Source organism: Schistocerca cancellata, chromosome 4 (assembly GCF_023864275.1).
Source record: "Schistocerca cancellata isolate TAMUIC-IGC-003103 chromosome 4, iqSchCanc2.1, whole genome shotgun sequence".
In the NCBI taxonomy this organism is placed as follows: Eukaryota; Metazoa; Arthropoda; class Insecta; order Orthoptera; family Acrididae; genus Schistocerca; species Schistocerca cancellata.
In genome coordinates, this window is record NC_064629.1 from 566,179,663 (window position 1) to 566,199,167 (window position 19,505).

General features: G+C 42.0%; 1 protein-coding gene across 5 annotated transcripts in view; it reads left to right on the forward strand.

The window, feature by feature from the left end:
• The window catches only part of LOC126183286 (beta-1,3-galactosyltransferase 5-like), a 325,368-nt gene that overhangs the window by 273,649 nt on the left and 32,214 nt on the right, over window positions 1-19,505 (forward strand). For 4 of the 5 annotated variants that reach the window (XM_049925118.1, XM_049925120.1, XM_049925119.1 and 1 more), the window contains one exon: window positions 11,870-11,940. Coding sequence is in view for 2 of the 5 variants with exons in the window: in XM_049925120.1 (XP_049781077.1) it covers window positions 11,870-11,940 (71 nt within the window). In the remaining 3 variants the exon portion in view is untranslated. Of the gene's footprint in view, window positions 1-11,869; window positions 11,941-18,914; window positions 19,143-19,505 lie in introns of those variants that run through there. The other variant, XM_049925121.1, reaches the window with a different exon arrangement.

A 19,505-nucleotide genomic window follows, 5' to 3' on the forward strand; every position in this document is an offset into this window, starting at 1 on the left:
AAAAAGATAGCTTCAGATTAATGTAAAAGAGAATAATGTAAATGAATAACACGTTGCCATATTTCTCTCTGAGAAAGTGCACTGGAAATATCAACAGAAGTGTTCCACGTCATAGTGAGAGATCGCAATCCTGATCCATGTAATATGTAAATAACTAATTATCTAGACTCTAATAAGCGCCCCATCTAGTACTGTGCTATTGTACCCCTACGGGGAATTAGTAGGGCTCAAATCCTCTTTCAGATATACTGATTTGGCTTCTTGCAGTGTCATAAGCCATGCCACACTAACTCTGGGATGGTTCCCTCTAGAAAGGCGTCACCAGTTTTCTTCCCTGTCTTCATCCAACTGAGCAACTGTTTCGTCTCTATTGAACTCAATGAGAACAGGGCGTTTAGCTCTCCAGGCTTCACATCCGTGACCGGTATTCAATATTTAGGCTTACTATGGTTTTCCTAGGGAAGAAAAAGCCTCGGTAACCGAGGTCACTAATGCACGCCGGTGTGGTGGCGCTCGACTCGGGGGTAAGCCAGTTCCAATTCTGGTGGTGTATGAACTTCTCACTACCAGTATTTGCAGCCTTTGCGCCGGTGACCTAGATTAGATTCCAAACATCTCCTCAGTATCTCATGAAGTGAGGGCATTGTCAACTGCCCCAAGCAGCAACCGTGCTTTATTGGTAGTCCACACTTTTCGCAATTTTGGCTATAATAAACCGCAATGTCACTGTAGTAGATGTCACAATTTCAACTAACTAAAACGTTCGTGCTGTTCGCACGTTTATTTACATATTAGCTGAGTACCTGGCATTGCCTGGATGTGTATTTATTCCAGTCTTCTATTAGCTTATCTTCTTCGTCCTCTCTCTGTCCATCTCTTTGTCCACCTCCTTCTCCCCCTCTTTGTCCACCTCCTCCCCCCCACCTCTTTGTCCACCTCATCCTGCCATTCCCTTTTCCATCTCCTCATGCCCCTCTCTTTGTCAATTCCCTCCCCTCCTCTCTCTGCATGTCTCCTCCTCCTCCTCCTCCTCCTCCTCCTCACTCTGTGCATCTCCTCCTGCCCCTCCATCTGCTTATCTCCTCCCCTCTCATTTCCATGTACATCCTCCACTCCCCTCTGTCTATCAATCTCCTCCTCTTCCTGTCCATTTCCTCCTTCATCTCTGTCTGTTCATCTCGTCCTCTCTTTTCTCTCTGCCTATCTCTTCCTCCCCCTGCCTCTGTCCAACTCCTCCTCTTTCCTTTCTCTGTCCATCTCCTCATCCTCCTATCTGTACTTATCTCCTCCTCCCCCTCTCTGTCTGTCCATCTCCTCCTCCTCCTCCTCCTCCTCTTCCTATCTATGCTTATCTCCCCCTCCCCCCTCTGTCTGTCCATCTCCTCGTCCTCTCTTCTCTCTCCATGTTATAAAGCTCACCTCAATAGGGGCTAGTGGTTCTTACCCCTATTTTACAGCCCGCATCTCGTGGTCGTGCGGTAGCGTTCTCGCTTCCCACGCCCGAGTTCCCGGGTTCGATTCCCGGCGGGGTCAGGGATTTTCTCTGCCTCGTGATGGCTGGGTGTTGTGTGCTGTCCTTAGGTTAGTTAGGTTTAAGTAGTTCTAAGTTCTAGGGGACTGATGACCATAGATGTTAAGTCCCATAGTGCTCAGAGCCATTTGAACCCTATTTTACTTCTTTCCAGATTGTTACTAATATGTGTACCAATTTTTACTGATATTGTTCCAGGGGTTTAGGATGAGCTTTTTATCCTTGCTTTGCCCGAAAATGTACGTGCCAAAATATTTCACACGTATTCAACATATTTCAAGCGTATTGTACACATATTTCACCTGAAAGTCTAGCGAATTTACCCTTGCAGTTTCATTTTCACGCAGCTCAGTGTTTTGGCGACGTATCTGGTGAACTATGTGATGTACAATGACACTATATTGCAGGCACATCCAGTGGTACATGTGTCTACTGTCTGCGAAATATGTTGGGAATAGAATTAGTAATAAAGAAGTAAGAAATTAAAACGCCATACACAGTGCAACAGTTACTCACGCACCTATGGATCGTACAACGATTTATTCAGCGGCGTATGTGGATACTGCCTGTGAAATGTGTTCCGAATTTAGTTAGTAGCAAAGAAGTAATAATTTAAAACGACATGCATGATGCGGCAGTTCTTCTCACATCTCAGTATCTGGCGCCATATTTCCTGAACATTATGTCGTAAAACTTTTTGTGGGGGGGGGGGGGGGGGTGTACATTCAGCGGCAGCTGAGGATACTGCTACTGGTAATACTTGCAGCATATCAGACTATAACTTAAAACAGAATCTGCTAACTTAAAGCTATTTCTTTACTGTTCTGTAAAATATTGCTCCAGACGAAATGTCGCCCGACTATGTATGCTTTTCTCAGGGCAAGGGGAACAGGTGGAAATCGCCCTGACTTCTGTTAAGCGATTGGAAGCTGCTGCGAATGGGTGTATTGCGAGGATTACGGAGAGTCATGTGCGAGAGATACCAAAGATACATCAAGTACTAGCCTATCGTGTGGGTATTGTCCCCTTTACTGGAAGTAGAAGATCTGCCACTCGTCCACTCGACTGTGAGTGGCGTGCCAGTGGTAGGTCTAGGTGCCCTTAAGAGGGGAGATAGGGCGCAAGGATCCATCTGACCATAATTTTGAAGTGCGGTCTTCCAGTGAAACTTTAACTGAGCCATGGAGACTTACATCACCTGTTGGGAAACGTATTGTGACCCGTGTCAAATGGAGGCAAACGCAAAGGGGTAGGAGTCTGTTAATCCTCGGCAGTTCAAACGTGCACCGAGTAATTGTATTCCTCAGCGAAATGGCAATAAAGGATGGGAAGGAACACCATGTGCACTCAGTGTATATATCTGGGGGTCTCATTCAACAACCGGAGAGAGTATTAAAATTCTAGAAATTAGCTGCAGAAGCATTCGAAAGAAGATGCCAGAGTTTGAAGTGCTCGGAAAATGCAGTGAAGCTCACATAATATAAGGTACAGAGAGCTGGTTAAAACCTTCGACCATAGATACTAATAGGCCGGGCAAACAGTACAGTGACTACACACTTGGCGTGGTTGCAACACAGAATCACGTGACTGTTGGCAGAACATTGGCGGGAGTTCAAAGCGGCATCCTGCCTTCTGATTTCTTTTCCGATATTTTTCAACGCTTTCCCTACTAACTTCACTGCGTTAAATGTAGCTTGTTCAAATAACTTAACGGGGATGCAGCTTGGTTACGTCGTCGATAATCGCCGATATTTCGACACGTGCACACCCTGTTATTTATTTTCAAGGCAAAACTGCACCAAATAAGCGCCGTGCAAGGGAATTTAAAACCACCGTTTTGAGAGCAATGCCGTAAAGATAAAACACACATACACTGTACGTACTAGCACCATCACTCAACCATAGATGACTGACGTCAGAAGTTACTAATAGCGAAAATTAGTAACCAACGAGTGAGGTAACATTAACCCTTTCCCTCTGTTTTTTGACAAAGGGGAGACAAGATTCCACGCAGAATTTCAACAAAAAAACTCCCTCTCCAATTATAAAGTTACTTGCTAACTTAATTTCAACTGCTTCCTTGGTAACACTAACCCAGTAGTTGGAATTGTATGTCAGAATCTCCGTGCTGTTATATTCCATAGGATGACCGGTCTCAAGACAATGTTCTGCAATACCAGATTGCTCGGATGTCGCACGTGTGTGTGACGCTTATGCTCAGTACACCGGACTTCAGGATGGGCTACCTCAGCTGATAAACTCTCAGTGTCTGAGATGACGTGGGAACTGTGAGCCAAGGTACGAAGTACCCGTTCACTCTGAGCCAGATCAGCCTGTACATACAAGTCAGCATGGGGAGACTTACTATAAACGGCATGTCCAAACGTACAATCAGCCTTCCTCCTGACCAACACATCAAGGAAGGAAAGGCAGCCATCCTCTCCAACCTCCATCGTGAAACAAATATCTGGGTGGATTGAATTCAGGTGTTCCAAAAAGTCGTTCAAATTCTCACTGCCATGAGGCAAACAACATAAGTACCGTCTAAATATCTGGAAAAAAAAAAAAACACGTTTCAGAGTCGCCGACTCCAAGGCACGTTCCTCAAGTCTTCCATGCGGGCAATAACAGGTGACAACGAGCTTCCCATCGCAACTCCATCTATCTGCTCGTAGCACTGGGCATTGAATAAAAAGTAACAGGACGTCAACACATGTCGAAATAGGCTAGTTAATTCAACACCAACTCTAATTTCAGTTAACCATAACGAATCAGATGGAGGAACGCTAGTGAAGAGAGATAACACCAGAACTTACTAGAATATCAGAACCATTCAAAGGCATCCCCTCTAATCGACGTAAGAATCCGCCGACTTTGTAATGTGGTGCTCACTCCGACCTATTAGCGGGCTCAACAGAGCCACAAGGTGTTTTGTCACACGATATGTCGGAGCACTAACATTACTCATAACTGGCCTTAGAGGACCCCCTTCCTTGTGGATCTTAGGAAGGCCATATAACCTAGGGGTCCGTTGCGATACCGAGCGAAGTGGCGCAGTGGTTAGCACACTCGACTCGCATTCGGGAGGGCGACGGTTCAACCTCGCGTCCGGCCATCTTGATTTAGGTTTTCCATGATTTCCCTAAATCGCTTCGGGCAAAGGCCGGGATGGTTCCCTTGAAAGGGCGCGGCCGACTTCCTTACCCATCCTTCCCTAATCTGATGGGACCGATGACCTTGCTGTTTGGTCCCCTTCCCCAAATCAACCAACCAGCCATCTGTTGTGACAAGGAGCTTTTCTGAATGAGGCTGTTAGTCTTTCTCTCAGCATTTTTTGTGGTATCAGACAGTAAACACTATCTTTTGAATATAATCCTGCTTATTCAAAACTATTGTAGCGTTGCCACAAGTAAAATAACAATATCCGTATCAGCTCTAAGAAATGGTTCAAATGGCTCTGAGCACTATGGGACTTAACTTCTGAGGTCATCAGTCCTCTCAGTTGCTGTTGTATTACTCTCTAGCTTGTTTAAACACGAGTAATAGTGGTAGCGTGAATGACACAGGGATGAGCATGACATATATTCACATTTTTTAAATTTTATTTTCCGGCACAATTCAGTATTTACAATGAACTCAGCACTGAACAGATATTTTGTAAGAAGACAATAAATATTAAGCACAAATGATTTTATGGCACTTAAATAATTTTATTTATTTATTTAACTAAGCTTCTTACACATCTTGCTTGGAAAGTTTCAGTCTCTGTCTTTCCCAAATTCTGATCTTGAAGTGTTCAAATAAAATGGACTTTATAAGTGTAGAGCCATGGTTTTCTGTGACTTCAATGTTCACAGTATTTTAACCAACAAATCTAAATATATTGCTGTCAATTTCTGCGGTAGCACATGACTAGAGCATTAACGTTACATACTGTATTTGTTTATCACCATAGCCTTTGCCTGCTGCAAGCGATAGGCTTGCACTGCTACTTTGCAGATTTTGACCACACCCCTGGAAGGTGTCACTAAACCACCCATATTATTCCTTGTGAGGAACTTATTTTCAATTCCTATTGTGCCATTTAAACAATTTGTGCTCTTAGTACAACATATGTTTTTCTGCAAGTTCTCTTCAATGAATTCCACTACGTGTACAACAATTTTTGTTACACTGATTTGATCAATGCAGGGAGACAAAAACAGCAATGGTCTTAGTCTACTGTTATTCACACCAGAACTGAGATTATTGTGCAGTTTAACTCCCTGTGATTCTAATTCTCTATTTTTCCACTCCCGAACACCTCACGAAAAAAATGGTTCAAATGGCTCTAAACACTATGGGACTTAACATCTGAGGTCATCAGTCCCCTAGACTTAGAACTACTTAAACCTAACCAACCTAAGGACATCACACACATCCATGCCCGAGGCAGGATTCGAAGCTGCGACCGCAGCAGCACGAAAAAAAAGCACCTACATCTTTCCGTGCGAGCTCGAAGTTCCGTTATTTTATTATGATGATCGTTGTTCCCTATGAAAGTCAGCGTCAATGACATATTTTCGCATTCGGAGGAGAAAGTTGGTGATTGAAATTTCGTGAAAAGATCCTACCGCAGCGAAAAACGCCCTTTTTTTAGGATGTCCACTCCAAATCCCTTACTTCCGAGACACTCTCTGCCCTATGTCTCGATAATATTAAACATCTGCACTTCTTTGAATGATGTACTCAGTTAATTCTATCTGGTAAGAAACCCACACCGCACAGCAGTGCTCCAAAAAAGAATCGATAAGAGTAGTGTAGGGAGTCTCTTTAGTAGATCTGTTGCATCTTTAAAGTGTTCTGTCAATAAATCGCAGTCTTTGGTTCGCCTTCCAATAACATTTTCCATGTATTCTTTCCTATTTAAGTTGTTCGGAAATGTAATTTCTAGGTATTTAGTTGCATTTACGGCCTTTAGATTAGACTGATCTGTCGTGTGAAGTTTAACTCATGTGAATAACCACGCTTTTCATTATTTAGGATCAACTGCCAATTTTCGCACCATGCAGATATCTTTTCTAAATCGTTTTGCAATTTGGATAGGTCTTCTGATGACTCCACTAGACAATAAACGACAGCATGATCTGCAAACAACCTAATATGGCAGTTCAGACAGTCTCCTAAATCGTTTATATAGATAAGGAACAGCAGAGCGCCTGAAACACTACATTGGAGAACGCCAGAAATCACTTCTGTGTTACTCGATGACTTTCCCTTAATTACTACCAATTGTGACTTCTCTGACAGGATCTCACCAATCCGAAGCAACTGGAAAAACAACTTTCATCTACCTCACCGCAAGCCCCCTCCACAAACTCAAGCAGGTGAGGTCACGGTTGCTATAGCAACCACACAGCTATACTAGTCTTGTCTCCATCCACGAAGTTGAGCTGCGAGAAAGGGAAGGCTACCTCACTTTGCCTGGTCAGAATTGCACGTTTGCTGCTACAAGAGAGTTCCGCACAGTACAGAACTGGGAAATACGTTTGCAATAAGAACCAGCATACATAATTAAATAAACTTTTTTAACATGTGGCAAGATGAAAATACTGGTGAAGTGCCACTTCACCTACTAGCCCAGAATAGCCGCCGCTGGTAGAAAGATTAGTATGTTCAGTAATCAAAATAAGGAAGCAATAGAACCATATCTCAATGACTAAATTGAAATGTTTAGCTCAGGACACACCACGTAGAACTATGGCTCAAATTCAGAAGAACGGTTGCCCATGCACTATATAGCTGTGTAGCTAGTTGAACAGTTCATGATGGGAGGGACTGTCTACAGTATACAGTCACTGTGAAGAAACTCCTAAAGAAAGAGAAACAACTGTATAATAGGTGTAAAACAAAGCGGAGGGCTGCAGATAGAGATGTGCTAAATTAAACGCGTTTGGCTGTCATCAAGACAATGCGTGATGCTTTCAGTGAGTGGTATAGCAGAATATTATCGGACGATCTTTCACAAAGCACGAAGAAATTCTGATCTTGACACCAAAGTACTGTCCAGACACTCGTGGACGAAACAGGAACAGAAATCGATAGTACCAAAGCAAGAGCAGAAATGCTTAATTCTTTTTTCAGATGTTTCTTTGCGAAGGAAAACCCAGGCATAATGTCCCTGTTTGATTCTCGTACCACTGCAAAGAAGAGTGTCACTGGCGTTGAGAAACAGCTGAAATCGTTAAAATTGAAAAGAGTTAAAGGGCCTGATGGAATACCTATTAAATTCTATAACGAAACTACTGCCGAGTTACTCTTTCTTTTAACCATAACACGCCGAATATATATCGCGAACAAGAAACTGTGTCCAGGGTCGGAAGAAAGCGTAAGTAACACCCATCGACAAGAAAGGCAGCAGAATTGATGCACCAAACTACCGTCCAGTAGCCTTGAGATCCGTTTGCTGAAGAATCTTAGAACATATTCATAGCTCAAGTATAATGAGGTATCTCGAAAAGAATGACCTCCGCCAAGGCAACCAACATGGACTCCGAAAATATCTATCATTTGCAGCCGAACTTGGGCTTTTCTCACATGACACGAATCAGCATGGTTTTAGAAAGCATCTCTAGTGCGAAACTCAGCTCGCCCTTTTCTTACATGTTATACTGCGAACTATGGATGAAGGGCAACAGGTGGATTATCTATTTCTAGATTTCCGAAAAGCATTTGACAGGGTGTCCCATTGCAGGCTGTTAACGACGGTACGAGCTTACGGACAGGTTCACAGATACGTGAGTGGCTCGAAGACTTCTTAAGTTATAGAACCCATTACGTTGTCCTAGACAGCGAGTGTTCATCAGAGATAAGGGTATCGTCAGCAGTGCCACAGGGGAGTGTGACAGGACCGCTGTTGTCCTCTATATACATAGTCCGCAGTTCGTGGTCGTGCGGTAGCGTTCTCGCTTCCCACGCCCGGGTTCCCGGGTTCGATTCCTGCCTCGTGATGACTGGGTGTTGTGTGATGTCCTTAGGTTAGTTAGGTTTAAGTAGTTCTAAGTTCTAGGGGACTGATGACCATAGATGTTAAGTCCCATAGTGCTCAGCGCCATTTGAACCATTTTTTTTCTATATACATAAATGATTTGGCGGGCAGGGTGGACAGCAATCTGCGGTTGTTTGCCGATAATGCTGTGGTGTACGGTAGGGTATCGAATCTGAGTGACAATAGAAGGGTACAAGATGACTTAGACTAAATTTCTAGTTTGTGTGATGAATGGCAGCCAGCTCTAAATGCAGAAAAATGGAAGTTAACCAGGACGAGTAGGAAAAACAAACCCGTAATATTCGGATAGAGCGGTAGTAGTGTCCTGCATGACACTGTTACGTTTTTTAAATAGCTGGGCATAACGGTGCAAAGCGACATGAAATGAAATAAACATGTGAGGACTGTGGTAGGGGAGGCGAATGGTCGACTTCGGTTTATTGGAAGGATTTTAGGGACTTTTGGTTCATCTGTAAAGGAGACCGCACGTAGGGCGCTAATGCGACCTATTCTTGATTACTGCTCGAGTGTTTGGGATCCACACCAGGTCGAATTGAAGCAATTAATAGGCGGCTGCTAGATTTGTGACCGGTTGGTCCGAACAACACACAAGTGTTCTGGAGATGATTCGGAAAACGAATGGGAATCCCTGGAGGGAAGGAGACGTTCTTTTTGAGGAACAATATTGAGAAAATTTAGAGAGCTGGCATTTGCAGCTGACCACAGAACGATTCTACTGCCACCAACATACGCTGCGCGCAAGAGGCTCAAATGGCTCTGAGCACTATGGGACTTAACATCTGTGGTCATCAGCCCCCTAGAACTTAGAACTACTTAAACCTAACTAACCTAAGGACATCACACACATCCATGCCCGAGGCAGGATTCGAACCTACGACCGTAGCAGTCGCGCGGTTCCGGACTGCGCGCCTAGAACCGCTAGACCACCGCGGCCGGCTGCGCGCAAGAACCACAAAGATAAGATGCGAGAAATTAGGGCTCATACGGAGATATTTAGACAGTCATTTTTCCCTCGCTCTGTTTGCAAGTGGAACATTAAATGAATTGTATAGTGGTGGTACAGGGTACACTCCGCCAAGCGCCGTGCAGTTGCTTGCGGAATATCTATGTAAATGTTGATGTAGACGTAGAAAGCCCTATATCAAGACAGCCAGATAGACATAGTGTTTCTTGACTCCCGAAAAGCATTTCACTAGTACCACACATTTTATTACTATCCAAAGAACGATCACGTACGGTGTCAAGTGGAATTTGTGACTGGATTTAGGAGATCTTTATGGAGAAGAGACATCATGTTATCTTGGATGGGGAGGTATCAGCAGATGCAGAAGTAAAAGCTGCACAAATATTCAGCCAGTTCTTGTAAAGTGGTGTAATGACTGGCAACTGGCTTTAAATGTTCAGAAATGTAAAATTATGCTTTTCAGAAAACGAAAAAATACAATCACTCTTCCCGCCCTCCACACGTGAATGGTAAGGGAAAAGCTGCGATGACTGGTACAATGAGACACATTCTCTGCCCTGCACTTCACAGTGGTTTCTAGAGTATAGATGTAGCTGCAGATATATGTGTGCCTCTGTTGATGGTGTTGCGACGGTCGAATGGGGACGTTAAGCTCGGAAGGGGCTCCCTTGGTGCTATTCGGGAGGAGTATGTTATGTGCCAGCGCCGGTTGTCACTCTCTCCCGTCTGTCATCAACATGCAATACAAACCCAACGCTACACTACACACGCCTCCATCACACTCACCTACTCTCTACAAATCGACATATGAAACAGCTCTCACATGTTCGCAAGGAAAGGAACCACCGTGCGCCAACGAAGAACACATTTTCCGACTCAGCGGCTAAACCCATCCCGTTGGCTATCTCAGATAATAATGATATGCGACATTTAATTTAATTTTCCTAGAAAAACGTGACTGCCGTGTTAGTTTCTCAACAGGCCAGGGCTGCTTACTTCCGCCAAACTCCTCCAACTATCTCGTCTGGAATCGATTAGATACACTGCTCGTTCTGTAGAACTAGAGTGAGGAGAGCTTCGATGAGGTGGAACAAGTCTCAAAAACAAAAATCATAATACATACAGATATCTACAAAAGAACTGGTATACTAATGTTTGTCCGCAGCTCGTGGTCGTGCGGTAGCGTTCTCGCTTCCCACGCCCGGGTTCCCGGGTTCGATTCCCGGCGGGGTCAGGGATTTTCTCTGCCTCGTGATGACTGGGTGATGTGTGATGTCCTTAGGTTAGTTAGGTTTAAGTAGTTCTAAGTTCTAGGGGACTGATGACCATAGATGTTAAGTCCCATAGTGCTCAGAGCCATTTGAACCATACTAATGTTCTTTCAGCAGACCCTAAAACGCATAGTTCTCAAGGATGTGAAAAAGTAAAAGAACGTATATTTCAATTTGTGCATTAATTAAAAAGCCCACAACAAACATTTAAATGAATAAACATTCCAGTATATAAGGTACTTTCAAGATTATTGTAGCCAAGAGACGTCAAAACAATGAAAATTTGTAAGGCTTAGTTACATAGATTCCACTACTATACTGAAGCAGTGCAATAGTCAGGTATTAAATAGAACTCATGTTATGTCATATAGTTAATAATGAGTACATCAGTTGGTTCTACTATGAAACTGATCAGTTGAGTAGAAAATCGTTGAAACTATACTTTCCTAGTAACTAATTTTTTTCTGGTTTCTGTGAGAAGTGTGTGTTCCTGAATAACTGACAGCTCTTGCTCAAACTGAGTGACTTTAAGCCTTCATGAAGATTGTTCTCATTCCTGGAACTGACACTGTGAACTGACCTATTAACATGAAAGAGAGGTATTGCACAAAAAACAAATTTCATTAAGAAATAAATATACTGAGAGGCAGCAATTAGTATGCCCAGTTCTTTGAACAGGTTTATGTATATCGTTTTCGAATTTACACAACAATTAATTCGTATTAGTCGCTTCTAAATCTGTAAAACTTTAGCTTAGGTTGATGAGTTATTGGCCGGCCGCGGTGGTCTCGCGGTTCTAGGCGCGCAGTCCGGAACCGCGCGACTGCTACGGTCGCAGGTTCGAATCCTCCCTCGGGCATGGATGTGTGTGATGTCCTTAGGTTAGTTAGGTTTACGTCGTTCTAAGTTCTAGGGACTGATGACCAGAGCTGTTAAGTCCCATAGTGCTCAGAGGCATTTGAACCATTTTTGATGACTTATTACGGAATATATACTCTGTTTGCAATGATTTCGACTTCGACGAAACATTAAACCTTAATTTCCTCTTTTCACAGGTACAGCTCATGGGCAGCTGCTGTTACCTGTGCAACTACATCAACGTCTAATCTTCAAAGATTATAGTAAAGTAAGTAACAGCAGGTAATTCATACTCTTCTACCACCTAAAAGACATTTTTCTCGATCCAACCCGTTATCGAGCGTGGGGGAAACGTCTCCCCATATATAATCGTGTTTTCTTTGTTGTAATTTAATTCCATCAGTGTTATGCATCGAATCTGGTAAAAACTGCGTACTGTCTTTTAAAAACTAAAATTGGCAATAGCCTTTCCAATAGGAATGAACCACTTCAATCCACTGCACTAACCTCTAGGAACTGCATCCGGAAAGGGTAAATTTGGAGTAGTAGGCTGAAGTGATGTTGGAGGGCTGGCATGAGGGGACGTGTAGTGTGGGAGTGTAGGTGGTAAGAGTCATTGAATTTTCTATAGGTGTCAATAGGTTGCAGGCCAGCTCATGATTTACAGAGAAGAATGGAAACAACAGGGTGGGAAAGGAAGAGGAAACAGTAACGTGACAAAGGACAGGGAGGAATATGCTACATCTGATAGCAAGGACAAATGTCAGAGCGAATTTCGCTGTTGTCTGGAAAATGGGGGCTGCAGAAGTTCAGTTGAGAGAGGGTGTGGAAGTCGAATAGGTATAGTACGGGCAGAAGGTGACGGTATCGGCTCAGCAGCATGCCAGTGTTGCTAACTATTTGGGGTGGGGTGGAGTCGGATGGAGTGTGCTGCAAGGGCCGGGGAAAAATGATAGTTTTGTTTCACTAAAGTTTGTGGGCTTTATAAGAGACACAGAGATGTTTGGTGTGAATGAGTGGGGAAGGAAGATAATGATTTTCTAATGGATAAAAGTCATGGGCCACCTCTTAGTATGGTATCGGAGCTTCCTTCGCCTGGTGTAGTGCAACAAGTCGACGTGGTTTGGGCTCAACGAGGTTTTGGAAGTCCTCTGTAGAAATATTGAGCCCTGTGGCTTCTATAGACGTCCATAACTGCCAAATTGTTCCCATTGCAGGGTGTTGTGTACAAGCTGACCTCTCCATTATGCCCCATTAATGTTCGATGGGATTCATGTCAGGAGATCTGGTGGCCAAATACGCTGAAATTGTCCAGAATGTTCTTCAAACAAATCGCAAACAACTGTGGCCTGGTGACATGACATTGTTGTTCAGGGACATGAAGTCCATGAATGGCTGCAAATGGTCACTGATCGGTTCGGTTGGACCAGAGGACACAGTCCATTCCATGTAAACACTGCCCACACAGTTACATAGACACTACCAGATTGCACAGTGCCTTGTTGACAAATGAACTCTACCGTCAGCTCTTACCATCTGAAATCGGGGCTCATCTGGACAGGCCATGGTTTTCAGTCATCTAGCGTCCTACCGATATGGTCACGAGTCCAGGAGAGGCACTATAGGCGACATCGTGCTATTAGCAAAGACACAAGCATCGGTCATCTGCTGGCATAGCCCATTAACACCAAATTTTGCCACACTGTTGTAACGGATTCATTGGCCTTACAAACTACATTCATTTCTGCAGCTGTTTCACCCAGTGTTGCTTGTCTGTTAGCACTGACAACTCTACGCATATGCCACTGCTCTTGGTCGTTAAGTGAAAGCCTTCGGCCACTGTGTTGTCCATGGTGAGAAGCAGCTCCCGAAAATTGGTATTCTTGGCACTCTCTTGACACTGTGCAACTCGGAATATTGAATTCCCTAAGAATTTTCCAAATGAAATGCCCCATTCTGTTAATTCCCGCCATGCGGCCAAGTCATAAACCTTTCCACATGAATCATTTGAGTACAAATATCAACACTGGCACTGCCACAATTTGGGCGAATGTTTTGGCCACCCATATGACATGACATGAAGCCCATCGAACATTTATAGGACACAATCGAGAGGTGATTTCGTGCACATAATCCTGGACCACCAACAATTTCTTATGGACGGCTATAGAGGCAGTGTGGCTCAATATCTCTGCAAGGGTATGCCAACGATTTGTTGAGTTGATGCCACATCGAGATGCTGCGCTATGCCAGGTGAAAGGAGAACCAGCACGGTATTAGGAGGTATCCCGTGATGTTTGTACCTCAATGTAAGCAACACATTCTCTACTTGTTACTTATAATAATTAATATTTGTAGCCATTTTTGGGAAACGAACACCTATTTAAATAATTTTCTGAATAGGCTGGCTTTCTCCCCATTTGATAACTTTTGTATCTTGACGAACAAGACAATGGGATAATCTTTGACGACAGTCATAGTGTGTGTGCCCTTTTAGGTATACTACAGAGAAAAATATAATCAGGCACTGACGGATCGAGGACTACTGATATACGAAAAGGATATATACCACAGCAGCGCGACTTTCCAATGTAAAAGGCAGTCTGATGTTTTAGGAAGTACACACAACTTTACTCATCCTGATTTTTTATGTTCGTCTGGTTACCTGTAGAGAATGCCATCGACTTATTGTTGCTTCTGCACTCATGTCATCACTCGTTATTGCGTGTCACGAACGAGTATTTAATATTGATGTACCCAATTTAACAAGACACACATGGGGTCCAGTAGAAAACCCTCTGCGAAGATGCAGTGATAAGAAACTGGACTCATTTTCGGGAGGTTGGCAGTTCAGATCCCAGTCTGTCCATCCAGATTTAGATATCCTGTGGTTTCCATAAACTGCTTGAATCAAATACCGTGGGGTTTTCTTTGAAAATGACACAGCCAATTTCCTTCCAATACCCAAACGTGTTCTCCGTCTCAGATTGCATCGTTGCCAACTGTAGGTTGAACTCTAATCTTCCTTTCTCCATGTCATTCCAAAGGTTATCAGTGGGGTTCAGGTCGGAGTTTCGGATGGAGCAGCCTAGAAAATTCGCAAAATGTTTATTCACACTATGAAGATGGGACATAATAATGTAATATTCATTCCATTTTCTCTCTGCATAGTCTCCATATTGTCTTCAAATGGTTTAAATATTGCTCTATAGACAAATATGTTAACTTAGAGCTTAGTGTTTCATGCAGCCTGCTCACAATATATTCTTTGTGTCTGAGATGCATATAGAAAACAGTGAGTACATACTGCGTGGCCACACATCTGTGCACATCCCTTCAAAAGCTATCTTTGTGGCTGTTAAATTCTGAGAAAGAATTCAGGAAGGGTGCATAAACAGAAATGATAATTAATAATTAATTAATTAATTTGTGTGTGAGGCATGTTCAGGGCCAAAGGGTATTCTCTGATTTAACAAACTCATTTGACTGTGTGAATTTTTTAATATATTAGAGCATTACGGAATCAGAGTAAAAGCTCACCAATGGTTCATTTCAAAACCAGAAAATACGAATCTTAAGAGTATCCTCCAGTTTCATTCAACAGGGAGCATAATTTAATCAATCTCTGATACTGTACAATCGCAATGCCACAAGGCTCTGTTCTTTATCTACTGCTGTTTTAAAACAAGTGTCCTGCATTCTTGCAACAGATATTTCTGGCAAAAACTATAAAAATTTCGTATAAACATATGCCTGCAACAAATACTTGTTGAGACATTTACTCATTTTACTTTTATCTAGAATGGTCGATATTCACCAAGGGAAAGGCCTCAGACAAAGTGAACAGATTTGGTCCATGTTGGCAGGTCATTTGTATACTACCTGAAATGAGAACTACGTGATGTTGTGGATCACTAACCCAATCCCCTCACCCCTCAGGTTTAAGAAACTAATGCCTAAAGGCCACGGCGCACTATCGACTCAAGCTTGATGTTATTAATAGATAATTGAAAACTGAGCATTTTCATAATCTATGTGCTCCACAAATGGATGGTTTCCAAGAAATCTAAAAAAAGAACTATTATGATTGCCACTTATGCGTCCAAAAGTTTAAAGTGGAGCTGGCCAAGGGACCAGAGCATCTGACTGAGAAACAGAGGAACTATGTTGGATTCTTACATGCATTCTGCAGTTTCCTCTTCATTTGCATTTTTTCTGTATCGAAATTGGTGTGAATGGAACAGTTCAGTAGGCTGACATCTTCTTTTATTGTAATTAATAATATTAATTGAAACATTAAAGTCTGCATGAAGCAAATTACCTGCATCAACATATTTTGACATTGTATATCAACAATGATATTTGAGTTGATTCAGAATGCTTTTCAGAGAATCTCCCAAAAAGTATGTTACTGAGTTGCTTCAGAATGATTTTCAGAGAATCTCCCACGAAGTATGTTACATTGTGCTTTCACATCAGGTTATCGCCCACAAAAATTATTATGTTATTGCAAATAAGAGGTGGCTCTGACTTACGAAAAATGATAGTAACTCTAGGAAGAACTTTAAAATTTGGATCGTAGGAAGAAAGTTGATAAAATAAATGTAAGTATAAAGTGTCAGCATGAAAAGAGATGGATAATTTCAAAGAATTTTGTGTAGCATATGAAAGTGTCTTATTCTGAATCTGAACTACCTTTTTTTACCCAAAAATTTAGGTTATGATGAACAAAAGGCCTACCTTGTGAAACAATTGTGTAAGTATAGAACACATGATTGCAATCGATCTTACAAAAAGAGTCGAGGATTCAGTAGAATTATATCACATCCTTATGGAGGAAATATCTTCACATTTGCGATAAGCAAGTTTGGGAAACTATAGAAAACATAAATCTAAATGGCCAGATGTTATTTTGGACCTCCATCTTCTCAAATAAGAGTTCAGTGTCTTAACAACTGTGCTACTTCGCTCAGTCATTCCTTAGAGTCTGATAGGCAGTTTCTCAGTGAAATGTGGAGTTCTGAGTGCTGCTACATGTCAATATATCTGACTATACCACGAAAATGTATTAACTATTTGAACAGTATAGGCGTTTTGGCGTTCATGTGAATTTAGCTCCTCAGTGAATTCCCTGCAGTAAAAAAGCAGTTTGATATACATCCAGTCCTGAGCTAGGATTCTTCTTTTCTCAGATATCTCAGGGTGTTAACGTGCTGTTATAATCTATCATGTTGTATATTCCCTTTGCTGCCAGTGTAGATGATACTGAGAGTATCAAAAATACCTGAATAAACTTTGGGTATGGATTCCTTGGTCCAAGACCAGAGGAAAAATTATGTGAATGTTATCTGGAAATTCTTTTTCTTTTTGTCACTCCATCAGTTTGTGCAATGGTGCATTATCTGTTAGCTACTGTCACATCATTGGAATGTTCAAAGTGTCATCAGTTTATAAAAACTGGAAATAAATGATCAAAATTTCATCCTTTTGTGGCTACAAACATCTCATCTTGTCGCATCATGGATTGTCACAGGGGGCTCCCTTGTTCTAACACATTTAATGTAATCAGAGGTAGTGTGACTGATAAGTGCAAATAATCTACTTGGGACATTAGAGTTTGGGTTCCTGCATTGCTGTTCAACTGAAAATATCATTTACTCACCAAATATTAGAAAGATAAGACAATAAGATATCACCAGTTGATATTTCTGTCCACCTGCCATTTGCACCAACAGAAACTAAACCTAAATTCGACCCTGTAACTGATAGAAGTGATTAATGTAACTTGTTTCTTAACTGTTTTTGCAATACCAAGTCAATATCACTTCAATGGCTGCTATCTGACAATAGGACTTTTGTCCTCTATTCTACTTTCGCCGAAATCACTAATTTCCTTATGAAAGCCTCTGCACCTAGGCTACACCTGTATCTATTGGACACCCTTGCCTAATTGTGTCAGTAGAGCAATGTTATTTTCCACATCCATGATAAAACTTCCAGATACTCCATTCTGAATACTACGCTCTGCAGCTGAACGTGTGCTGTTTTGAAAAATCTCAGTAGATTAAAGCTGTGTGCAGAAGCACATGAATCATGACTTGATAGCTCAGTCAATGAGAGCATTGCCTGCGAAACACAAGGTTCGATTTTGGGTTCTTGGTCTGGGACACAGTTGTAATCTATCGATACTGCTCTCTCTCTGTGGCCAGTGTTTTCTGCCATCACTTCCTACATCTCATTATCTTTCTCCCCTCTTAATTTTCCTATTTTCTTCCAAACAACATATAGCTGCATTTTATTGGCCCTTACCCCTTTCCAACCATTCAGCTATTATCCTGTGATGTGCGAATAGACTCTGCACCTTTCCAACGACTCTAAATTTGCCTCAGTGAAGCAATCTCTTACAACAGCTGCATTACACCCCAGACTTAGCTTTTCTATGGCAGCCCAATCACATCATGCTCGTGTTTGTTTACAAATAATTTGGAAATCTGGGCCAAAAAATAAAAAAAAAAATTATGCGGTACAATAAAATCTTAAATTATATAACATCTTGCATGTACAGTTATTAAGTAACAAGACTATTACAGAACGGTTACATGGAAATTTAGCGATCTCTGAACAGCGAAAACTGGGGACCTCAGCTGTTCAGATATGTGAATTCTTGTACTTCTCCACAATAACTGAAATTAGTTTGTGGTTGCAACTGTGTTCTTAGTTACCTTAGGGACAGTCTCACCAATCCAGTAAATGGCTGATTCCGAGGTGTGAGCTGAGTGTACATTAAATAAATTTTTCTTCCTTGCTGCTTGTTCCATGAGATCTCTCGATATTCAAACACCCAACATCTATCTCAAATAAAATATACTTGAAAAAGTTTTCCAATTCAGGGAAGGTATTAGCGATTTCCTATTTAACTGTGATGCGTTCTATACAAATATCTCTGCTGAGTCCTGTTGCCGAAACTCTTACGCCGTATATCAGCTATATAACATAAGGTAGTGATAGTTTCAGTGTCTGTATAATACATTAATACATGGATGCCGGTCATTACAGTATCTGAACGGTATCTACTACCACTTGCTTAATCATACTATATCAAATGTTTCGATCTCAGATTATGCAGGTGTGCGATTTCGAAACTTTTTATCTCTGGCGGTCTGGGAGTTCGTCGGCATTCCCAGAGAGCTACAGTGATTGTTTCCATCTCGCGATACGAGTATCTTTGGTCGTGAAGTTTTGTTGTGACATTTATGCACGCCAGGCTACAGGGGAGTCTGACTAATCTTCAGAGAAATGGTGATACGTTGGTGTATATGTGAAGGTAGCGAAACTAAATTTCCACTCCTAATCGCAGATTATGGGTGCTGATAGGAAAACTCCCTGACTTCAAAATCTGGAAGTTAAAGCAAAATTTGTTCATTCGTCGGAGCGCTCCCGTGGATAGCAGCGTATATGACTGCTTCAAGTGTGAGTATACAATTCTCTTATATATTTTTCAACGTGTGGGAGTATGTTTATCAGTATTTACTGTACGTTCATGTGGCGTGTATATACTGCCGGCAATATTTCAAATCATTTATGTAGGGCGTACTACCGTCATTTCAAAAAACGGAGATCAGTAGCAGACGAATGGGTGTTTGCTTTTCTTGTGTACCTAATGTTGTAAATTAGTTGTTTGTTTATACCCAGTGACTTCCACTTTGAGGATGGAACCGATGTCGACATTGTTTGCGAGCAAAAATCGCTGTGTTCAATGGTTATCCCGACAGTTCTAATTCGTGGCGTCTCAAATGCATATAACATTACACAAAACCTCCCCAGAAAAAGAGC